This window comes from Oncorhynchus keta, chromosome 7 (assembly GCF_023373465.1).
Source record: "Oncorhynchus keta strain PuntledgeMale-10-30-2019 chromosome 7, Oket_V2, whole genome shotgun sequence".
Lineage (NCBI taxonomy): Eukaryota > Metazoa > Chordata > Actinopteri > Salmoniformes > Salmonidae > Oncorhynchus > Oncorhynchus keta.
In genome coordinates this window covers 49283540-49295117 of record NC_068427.1, presented here as the reverse complement: position 1 = coordinate 49295117, position 11578 = coordinate 49283540, and the positions used below count along the sequence as shown (strand labels likewise).

Genomic DNA, 11578 nt, shown 5'->3' with positions numbered 1-11578 from the left:
CCACATACAGTAGTGCAAAACAAGTATTTAGTCAGCCACCAATTGTGCATGTTCTCCCACTTAAAAAGATGAGGCTTGTAATTTTCATCATAGGTACACTTCAACTATGACAGACAAAATTAGAGAAAAAAAATCAAGAAAATGACATTGTAGGATTTTTTTATGAATTCTGTAAGTCTTCACAAGGTTTTCACACACTGTTGCTGGTATTTTGGCCCATTTCTCCATGCATATCTCCTCTAGATCAGTGATGTTTTGGGGCTGTTGCTGGGCAACATGGACTTTCAACTCCCTTCAAAGATTTTCTATGGGGTTGAGATCTGGAGACTGGCGAGGCCACTCCAGGACCTTGAAATGCTTCTTACGAAGCCACTCCTTCTTTGCCCGGGCGGTGTGTTTGGGATCATTGTCATGCTGAAAGACCCAGCCATGTTTCATCTTTAATGCCCTTGCTGATGGAAGGAGGTTTTCACTCAAAATCTCACGATACATGGCCCCATTCATTCTTTCTTTCCACGGATCAGTTGTCCTGGTCCCTTTGCAGAAAAACAGCCCCAAAGCATGATGTTTCCACCCCCATGCTTCACAGTAGGTATGGTGTTCTTTGGATGCAACTCAGCATTCTTTGTCCTCCAAACATGACGAGTTGAGTTTTTACCAAAAAGTTATATTTTGGTTTCATCTGACCATATGACATTCTCCCAATCTTCTTCTGGATCATCCAAATGCTCTCTAGCAAACTTCAGACGATCCCTAAAAATTGTCAGTCTCCAGCCACCCTAGTCAAGGTGTTTTATCTGCTACCGGAGCACCACGTCTAGGTTCAAGAGGCTTCTAAACAGCTTCTACCCCGAAGCCATAAGACTCCTGAACATCTAATCAAATGGCTACCGGGACTATTTGCATTGCCCCACCTCCCTCCCCCCTGTCTTCTACGCTGCTGCTACTCTGTTATTATCTATGCATAGTCACTTTAATAACTCTATCTACATATTACCTCAATTACCTCGACACCGATGCCCCGCACATTAGCTCTGTACCGGTACCCCCTGTATATAGCCTCCACATTGACTCAGTACTGGTTCCCCCTGTATATAGCCTCCACATTGACTCTGTACCGGTACCCCTGTATATAGCCTCCACATTGACTCTGTACCGGTACCCCTGTATATAGTCTCCACATTGACTCTGTACCGGTACCCCTGTATATAGCCTCCACATTGACTCTGTACCGGTACCCCTGTATATAGCCTCCACATTGACTCTGTACCGGTACCCCCTGTATATAGCCTCCACATTGACTCTGTACCGGTACCCCTGTATATAGTCTCCACATGGACTCTGTACCGGTACCCCTGTATATAGCCTCCACATTGACTCTGTACCGGTACCCCTGTATATAGCCTCCACATTGACTCTGTACCGGTACCCCCTGTATATAGTCTCCACATTGACTCTGTACCGGTACCCCCTGTATATAGCCTCCACATTGACTCTGTACCGGTACCCCCTGTATATAGCCTCCACATTGACTCTGTACCGGTACCCCTGTATATAGCCTCCACATTGACTCTGTACCGGTACCCCTGTATATAGCCTCCACACTGACTCTGTACTGGTACCCCTGTATATAGTCTCCACATTGACTCTGTACCGGTACCCCCTGTATATAGCCTCCACATTGACTCTGTACCGGTACCCCCTGTATATAGTCTCCACATTGACTCTGTACCGGTACCCCCTGTATCTAGTCTCCACATTGACTCTGTACCGGTAACCCCTGTATATAGCCTCCACATTGACTCTGTACCGGTACCCCCTGTATATAGCCTCCACATTGACTCTGTACCGGTACCCCCTGTATATAGCCTCCACATTGACTCTGTACCGGTACCCCCTGTATATAGTCTCCACATTGACTCTGTACCGGTACCCCCTGCTGCTCTTTAATTATTTGTTATTCTTAACTCTTACTTTTTTAGGTATTTTCTTAAAACTGCATTGTTGGTTATGGGCTTGTAAGTAAGCATTTCACTGTTAGGTCGACACCTGTTGTATTTGGCGCATGTGACAAATACAATTTGATTCGAAGTCTAACAAGATCAATTTTTCTCAGCCAATCATCAGTCATTTGTGTAAGTGCTGTGCTTGTTGATTGTCCTTCTCTATAAGCGTGCTGAAATTCTGTTGTCAATTAGTATACTGTGAAATATCATTGTATCTGGTCAAACACAATTTTTCCCAGAAGTTTACTAAGGGTTGGTAACAGGCTGATTGGTTGGCTATTTGAGCCAGTAAAGGGGGCTTTACTATTCTTAGGTAGCGTAATGACTTTAGCTTCCCTCCAGGCCTGAGGGCCACACACTCTCTAGTAGGCTTAAATTGAAGATGTGGCAAATAGGAGTGGCAATATCGTCTGTTATTATCCTCAGTAATTTTCCATCCAAGTTGTCAGACCGATGTGGCTTGTCATTGTTGATTGACTATTTTTTTTCACCTCTTCCACACTCACTTTACGGAATTCAAAAGTAATTGAGTCCGATATACTTGGATGTGTAGTGTCAGTGTTTGTTACTGGCATGTCATCCCTAAGTTTGCTTATCTTGCCAAGGAAAAAGTCATTAAAAGTAGTTTGCAATATCAGTGGGCTTTGTGATGAATGAGCCATCTGTTTCAATGAGTAATGGAGCCGAGTCTGTTTTTTCCCCAAAATGTTGTTTAAGGTGCCCCAAAGCGTTGTACTATCATTCTTTATATAATTTATCTTTGTTTCATAGTGTAGTTTATTTTTATTCAGTTTAGTCACATGATTTCTTAATTTGCAGGACGTTTGCCAATCAGTTGGGCTGCCAGTCTTATTTGCCATTCCTTTTGCCTCATCCCTCTCAACCACACAATGTTTCAATTCCTCATCCCTCTCAACCACACAATGTTTCAATTCCTCATCCCTCTCAACCACACAATGTTTCAATTCCTCATCCCTCTCAACCACACAATGTTTCAATTCCTCATCCCTCTCAACCACACAATGTTTCAATTCCTCATCCCTCTCAACCACACCATTTTCAATTCCTCATCAACCCACAGGGATTTAACAGTTTTTACAGTCATTTTCTTAATAGGTAATTAGTAACTGGAAAAAGTTGTTTCTTAAATGTGTCAAGTGCAGCGTCTGGTTGCTCCTCATTACACACCACAGACCAGCAGCGTCTGGTTGCTCCTCATTACACACCACAGACCAGCAGCGTCTGGTTGCTCCTCATTACACACCACAGACCAGCAGCGTCTGGTTGCTCCTCATTACACACCACAGACCAGCAGCGTCTGGTTGCTCCTCATTACACACCACAGACCAGCAGCGTCTGGTTGCTCCTCATTACACACCACAGACCAGCAGCGTCTGGTTGCTCCTCATTACACACCACAGACCATCAGCGTCTGGTTGCTCCTCATTACACACCACAGACCAGCAGCGTCTGGTTGCTCCTCATTACACACCACAGACCAGCAGCGTCTGGTTGCTCCTCATTACACACCACAGACCAGCAGCGTCTGGTTGCTCCTCATTACACACCACAGACCATCAGCGTCTGGTTGCTCCTCATTACACACCACAGAGCAGCAGCGTCTGGTTGCTCCTCATTACACACCACAGACCATCAGCGTCTGGTTGCTCCTCATTACACACCACAGAGCAGCAGCGTCTGGTTGCTCCTCATTACACACCACAGACCAGCAGCGTCTGGTTGCTCCTCATTACACACCACAGAGCAGCAGCGTCTGGTTGCTCCTCATTACACACCACAGACCAGCAGCATCTGGTTGCTCCTCATTACACACCACAGAGCAGCAGCGTCTGGTTGCTCCTCATTACACACCACAGACCAGCAGCGTCTGGTTGCTCCTCATTACACACCACAGACCAGCAGCGTCTGGTTGCTCCTCATTACACACCATAGACCATCAGCGTCTGGTTGCTCCTCATTACAGACCAGCAGCGTCTGGTTGCTCCTCATTACACACCACAGACCAGCAGCGTCTGGTTGCTCCTCATTACACACCACAGACCAGCAGCGTCTGGTTGCTCCTCATTACACACCACAGACCAGCAGCGTCTGGTTGCTCCTCATTACACACCACAGACCAGCAGCGTCTGGTTGCTCCTCATTACACACCACAGACCAGCAGCGTCTGGTTGCTCCTCATTACACACCACAGACCAGCAGCGTCTGGTTGCTCCTCATTACACACCACAGACCAGCAGCGTCTGGTTGCTCCTCATTACACACCACAGACCAGCAGCGTCTGGTTGCTCCTCATTACACACCACAGACCAGCAGCGTCTGGTTGCTCCTCATTACACACCACAGACCAGCAGCGTCTGGTTGCTCCTCATTACACACCACAGACCAGCAGCGTATAACAGTATTTAACATTATCCAGATACTGACTGTCTATAGCAGCTTCCCACCACAATGGGCTTTATGTGAGGCAGATGAACCTGACTGTTAGCACTTGGTGGTCTATAGCAGCTTCCCTCCAGAATGGGCTTTAGGTGAGGCAGATGAACCTGACTGTTAGCACTTGGTGGTCTATAGCAGCTTCCCTCCAGAATGGGCTTTAGGTGAGGCAGATGAACCTGACTGTTAGCACTTGGTGGTCTATAGCAGCTTCCCTCCAGAATGGGCTTTAGGTGAGGCAGATGAACCTGTAGCCATATTACCTCAACAGTATTTAACATTATTCAGATACTGACTGTTAGCACTTGGTGGTCTATAGCAGCTTCCCACCAGAATGGGCTTTAGGTGAGGCAGATGTAGCCATATTACCTCAACAGTATTTAACATGAGATCCTCTCTAATCTTTACAGGAATGTGGTTCTGAATATATATCGCATCACCGTCTCCATTGGCATTTCTTTATTTTCGGAAAATGCTATAACCATGTCTTGCTACCACTGTATCATCAAAGGTATTATCTAAATTAGTGTCAGAGATAGTCAGAATGTCATCTGTTACAAGCAGGTTTTCCACTTCATGGTCCTTGTTTCTTAATATGGGATATTTTTAGCACTTTTCCTCGTTGCTTGATTGTTTTTAAATGCTTTACTGGGACACACCACCTCAGTGGTCTCCCTACTGGGACACACCACCTCAGTGGTCTCCCTACTGGGACACACTACCTCAGTGGTCTCCCTACTGGGACACACACCACCTCAGTGGTCTCCCTACTGGGACACACCACCTCAGTGGTCTCCCTACTGGGACACACCACCTCAGTGGTCTCCCTACTGGGACACACCACCTCAGTGGTCTCCCTACTGGGACACACCAACTCAGTGGTCTCCCTACTGGGACACACTACCTCAGTGGTCTCCCTACTGGGACACACCAACTCAGTGCTAACAGTGTAACTCTGCTTCATAGGCGCATGATTACTGCATACATTAGCTGTAGGATTAACAAAGGTATTCAGGACAATCAGGGGGACATAAATGAAGATACTTACATTGTGTCTGCCAACGCCCCGAGGATAATGTACTTTTAATGCCGCATTATGACGACTCATTGTCACGACGGTAGGGATTAACTGAGCTGTTCCTGGATCATTTACCAGTCATTGTTTCAACGCAGTCTTGAAATGCGTGGAGTCCAGGACGACTGTAACCCTACAATCAAATCAAATTGTATTTGTCACATGCGCCTGATACAACAGGTGTAGGTAGACCTTACAGTGAATTGCCGACTTACAACAATGCAGTTTTAAGACAATACCTATATCAAAAAAAAGTAAGAGATAAGAATAACAAATAATTTCAGAACAGCAGTAAAATAACAATAGCGGTGCTATATACAGGGAGTACCAGTACAGAGTCAATGTGGAGGCTATATACAGGGAGTACCAGTACAGAGTCAATGTGGAGGCTATATACAGGGAGTACCGGTACAGAGTCAATGTGGAGGCTATATACAGGGGGTACCGGTACAGAGTCAATGTGGAGGCTATATACAGGGTATTACGGTACAGAGTCAATGTGGAGGCTATATACAGGGAGTACCAGTACAGAGTCAATGTGGAGACTATATACAGGGGGTACCGGTACAGAGTCAATGTGGAGGCTATATACAGGGAGTACCAGTACAGAGTCAATGTGGAGGCTATATACAGGGAGTACCGGTACAGAGTCAATGTGGAGGCTATATACAGGGGGTACCGGTACAGAGTCAATGTGGAGGCTATATACAGGGGGTACCGGTACAGAGTCAATGTGGAGGCTATATACAGGGAGTACCAGTACAGAGTCAATGTGGAGGCTATATACAGGGGGTACCGGTACAGAGTCAATGTGGAGACTATATACAGGGGGTACCGGTACAGAGTCAATGTGGAGGCTATATACAGGGGGTACCGGTACAGAGTCAATGTGGAGACTATATACAGGGGGTACCGGTACAGAGTCAATGTGGAGGTTATATACAGGGGGTACCGGTACAGAGTCAATGTGGAGGCTATATACAGGGGGTACCGGTACTGAGTCAATGTGGAGGCTATATACAGGGTGTACCGGTACTGAGTCAATGTGGAGGCTATATACAGGGGGTACCGGTACAGAGTCAATGTGGAGGCTATATACAGGGGGTACCGGTACTGAGTCAATGTGGAGGCTATATACAGGGTGTACCGGTACTGAGTCAATGTGGAGGCTATATACAGGGGGTACCGGTACAGAGTCAATGTGGAGGCTATATACAGGGAGTACCGGTACAGAGTCAATGTGGAGGCTATATACAGGGGGTACCGGTACAGAGTCAATGTGGAGGCTATATACAGGGGGTACCGGTACAGAGTCAATGTGGAGGCTATATACAGGGGGTACCGGTACAGAGTCAATGTGGAGGCTATATACAGGGGGTACTGGTACAGAGTCAATGTGGAGGCTATATACAGGGGGTACCGGTACAGAGTCAATGTGGAGGCTATATACAGGGGGTACCGGGCGGAGTCAATGTGGAGGCTATATACAGGGGGTACCGGTACAGAGTCAATGTGGAGGCTATATACAGGGGGTACTGGTACAGAGTCAATGTGGAGGCTATATACAGGGGGTACCGGTACAGAGTCAATGTGGAGACTATATACAGGGGCTACCAGTACAGAGTCAATGTGGAGACTATATACAGGGGGTACCGGTACAGAGTCAATGTGGAGACTATATACAGGGGGTAATGGTACAGAGTCAATGTGGAGACTATATACAGGGGGTACCGGTACAGAGTCAATGTGGAGGCTATATACAGGGGGTAATGGTACAGAGTCAATGTGGAGACTATATACAGGGGGGACTGGTAAAGAGTCAATGTGGAGGCTATATACAGGGGGTAATGGTACAGAGTCAATGTGGAGACTATATACAGGGGGGACTGGTAAAGAGTCAATGTGGAGGCTATATACAGGGGGTACTGGTACAGAGTCAATGTGGAGACTATATACAGGGGGTAATGGTACAGAGTCAATGTGGAGACTATATACAGGGGGTACCGGTACAGGGGGTAATGGTACAGAGTCAATGTGGAGACTATATACAGGGAGTACCAGTACAGAGTCAATGTGGAGGCTATATACAGGGAGACTATATACAGGGAGTACCAGTACAGAGTCAATGTGGAGGCTATATACAGGGGGTACCGGTACAGAGTCAATGTGGAGGCTATATACAGGGGGTACCGGTACAGAGTCAATGTGGAGGCTATATACAGGGGGTACCGGTACAGAGTCAATGTGGAGGCTATATACAGGGGGTACCGGTACAGAGTCAATGTGTAGACTATATACAGGGGGTTTTGTATATATATATGTTATTCTTCTATTCAGACTGACTCCTAACCACCCCTAACCCTCTCCTCTCTCTCCACCAGTATGCCTTGGAGCGTTTAAAGGTGATGTGTGAAGAGGCTCTGTGCACCAGCCTCTCTGTGGAGAACGTGGCTGATACCCTGATCCTGGCGGACTTACACAGTGCCGAGCAGCTCAAAGCACAAGCCATAGATTTTATCAACAGGCAAGTATCTGTAGAAAGACCCAGTGATGAATCCCTCCTGCCAGCCGTGTTTACCTTCTCTCAGCGCTGCTCTGTTATCTCCTGTAGGTGCAGTGTCCTCCGACAGCTGGGCTGTAAAGATGGGAAAAACTGGAATAGCAGGTATGGACACAACACCTCATAATAATAATGGGGAGTATGTAACTAGCTGATATACATGCATATATGACACCAGCTTAATAACAAACTCTTATCTCTTCCAAAGATAATTCATTGTTATAGCCTCAGAGCCAGGCAGGGGGGGTGAGCCAGGCAGGAGGGGAGAGAGAGTGAGCCAGGCAGGTGGGGGAGAGAGAGTGAGCCAGGCAGGGGGAGAGAGAGTGAGCCAGGCAGGGGGAGAGAGAGAGTGAGCCAGGCAGGTGGGGAGAGAGAGTGAACCAGGCAGGGGGAGAGAGAGTGAGCCAGGCAGGGGGAGAGAGAGTGAGCCAGGCAGGGGGGGAGAGAGAGTGAACCAGGCAGGGGGAGAGAGAGTGAGCCAGGCAGGGGGGGAGTGAGCCAGGCAGGGGGAGAGAGTGAGCCAGGCAGGGGGAGAGAGTGAGCCAGGCAGGGGGAGAGAGAGTGAGCCAGGCAGGGGGAGAGAGAGAACCAGGCAGGGGAGAGAGAGTGAGCCAGGCAGGGGGAGAGAGAGTGAGCCAGGCAGGGGGGGAGAGAGAGTGAACCAGGCAAGGGGAGAGAGAGTGAGCCAGGCAGGGGGAGAGAGAGTGAGCCAGGCAGGGGGAGAGAGAGTGAACCAGGCAGGGGGAGAGAGAGTGAGCCAGGCAGGGGGGGGGAGAGAGAGTGAGCCAGGCAATGGGGAGAGAGAGTGAGCCAGGCAGGGGGGGAGAGAGTGAGCCAGGCAGGTGGGAGAGAGAGAGTGAGCCAGGCAATGGGGAGAGAGAGTGAGCCAGGCAGGGGTTGGGGGAGATTAATAGACTACCTGGATGGGAGGGGGGTATCATTACAGCCCCATTCATCTAAATTGTTTTTTATTGTCTCTGTGTTAATTTCCTGTCTGTGTGGTTGTATTGCAGTCATGCCACGGACATAATGGAGACGGCAGGCTGGAAGTCAATGATCCAGTCCCACCCTCACTTAGTGGCCGAGGCCTTCAGAGCCTTGGCATCGGCACAGTGCCCGCCCTTCGGCCTGCCGAGGAAACGCCTAAAACAGTCCTGACTGCTACAGCCCTCTGATCCAGACAGAGAGCTGAGGCAGCCCACTGATCCAGACAGAGAGCTGAGGCAGCCCACTGATCCAGACAGAGGGCTGAGGCAGCCCACTTATCCAGACAGAGAGCTGAGGCAGCCCTCTGATCCAGACTGAGAGCTGAGGCAGCCCTCTGATTCAGACTGAGAGCTGAGGCAGCCTACTGATCCAGCCCACTGATCCAGCCCACTGATCCAGACAGAGAGCTGAGGCAGCCCTCTAATCCAGACTGAGAGCTGAGGCAGCCCTCTGATCCAGACTGAGAGTTGAGGCAGCCCTCTGATCCAGACTGAGAGCTGAGGCAGCCCTCTGATCCAGACTGAGAGCTGAGGCAGCCCTCTGATCCAGACTGAGAGCTGAGGCAGCCCTCTGATCCAGACTGAGAGCTGAGGCAGCCCTCTGATCCAGACTGAGAGCTGAGGCAGCCCTCTGATCCAGACTGAGAGCTGAGGCAGCCCACTGATCCAGACAGAGGGCTGAGGCAGCCCACTTATCCAGACAGAGAGCTGAGGCAGCCCTCTGATCCAGACTGAGAGCTGAGGCAGCCCACTGATCCAGACAGAGAGCTGAGGCAGCCCACTGATCCAGCCCACTGATCCAGACTGAGAGTTGAGGCAGCCCTCTAATCCAGACTGAGAGTTGAGGCAGCCCTCTAATCCAGACTGAGAGTTGAGGCAGCCCTCTGATCCAGACTGAGAGCTGAGGCAGCCCTCTGATCCAGACTGAGAGCTGAGGCAGCCCTCTGATCCAGACTGAGCTGAGACACCATGGGGACACAGGACTATGAAGAAGAGATCCCCCCAGTCCCCTCATAGACTGTCCGTCTCATCCTATTGGTTTCTATCTGAACAGGGCTGGTAGCATGGGAGACTGACTCCAAGTGGTAGAAAGTAACGTTTCGTTTTGGTCCTCAAGTTTTGTCGCTATTTTTCTGTAATTTCAAACGGCCTTAATCTATCTGCCATTGGAGCTGATCCACTGTGTTCTCTCTATTTGACTCTGTACCTGCCCCGTCCCACAGACCAGGCTGCCCCGTCCCACAGACCAGGCTGCCCCGTCCCACAGACCAGGCTGCCCCGTCCCACAGACCAGGCTGCCCCGTCCCACAGACCAGGCTGCCCCGTCCCACAGACCAGGCTGCCCCGTCCCACAGACCAGGCTGCCCCGTCCCACAGACCAGGCTGCCCTGTCCCACAGACCAGGCTGCCCCGTCCCACAGACCAGGCTGCCTCCAGATTGCACTAGTTCCCATAGTAATTTTGATATGGAGTTCTATAGGGACGTGTTAAGCGTTTGATTCATGGGAAATATTATATATTTGTAATGTTAAGCCCATTTTGTGACTAGACATTAAAAATCGTGAACACTTTCAGTGCAAAGTCAATTCTTTACACTTTTTAAAAGATGAGTATGCCCCATATTGATGGCACCATTTCTATGTAAATGACTGTTTCCTGGAGTTAACAGACTGTGTTGATGCTGTTATTATTGTATGGAAGACTTGAACATGTCGATAGTCTCTGCCTCTACACTAGAAAAAGTATTGGACGAATAGGAAAGGCTCTTTCCCCAAACAGTCTCCCATTGGATGATGGGAGACTTATGCAAAGAGCAATCTATAGATTCAACTTCAAGAGATTTAGGTTTCCATACTACTACCAACATGCAAATATTTATACACGGAGTGTACAAAACATTAGGAACACTTTCTCTTTCCATGACATAGACTGACCAGGTGAATCCAGGTGAAAGCTATGATCCCTTATTGATGTTACTTGTTAAATCCACTTCAATCAGTGTAGATGAAGGGGGGCATGGTAAATAAGGATTTATAAGCCTTGAGACATGACATTATGTATGCGTGCCATTCAGAGGGTGAGTGGGCAAGACAAGAGATTTAAGTGCCTTTGAACGGGGTATGGTAGCCAGGTGCACCCGTTTGAGTGTGTCAAGAACTGCAACGCTGCCGGGTTTTTCACACTCAACAGTTCCCTGTGTGTATCAAGAATAGTCCACCACCCAAAAAGGACATCGAGCCAACTTCACACAACTGTGGAAAGCATTGGAGTCAGCATCAGTGAGGAACTCTTTCAACACCTTCTAGAGCATGCCCTGAAGAATTGGGGCTGTTCTGAGGGCAAAAGGGGGTTGCAACTCAATATTAGGAAGGTGTTCCTAATGTTTTGTACGCTCATGGTATATTCTTAATCTATTGTGCTTGGCAAAAGATAAACGTGGGAAAGACTAATGCATGGTCCTGTATTTTTTTCTGCAATTATCTACAAGTATCTGTAA

The 11578-nt window shown here is 48.6% G+C and overlaps 1 protein-coding gene across 1 annotated transcript in view; it reads left to right on the top strand.

Moving 5' to 3' along the window:
- Positions 1 to 10655, top strand: part of LOC118386420 (speckle-type POZ protein-like A) — an 87367-nt gene extending 76712 nt beyond the window's left edge. The window contains exons 11-13 of the mRNA XM_052523145.1: positions 7917 to 8059; positions 8147 to 8200; positions 9109 to 10655. Of these exons, the coding sequence (XP_052379105.1) occupies positions 7917 to 8059; positions 8147 to 8200; positions 9109 to 9253 (342 nt within the window). The 3' untranslated portion in view covers positions 9254 to 10655. The remainder of the gene's footprint in view (positions 1 to 7916; positions 8060 to 8146; positions 8201 to 9108) is intronic.
- The last annotated feature ends 923 nt before the right edge of the window (positions 10656 to 11578 follow it).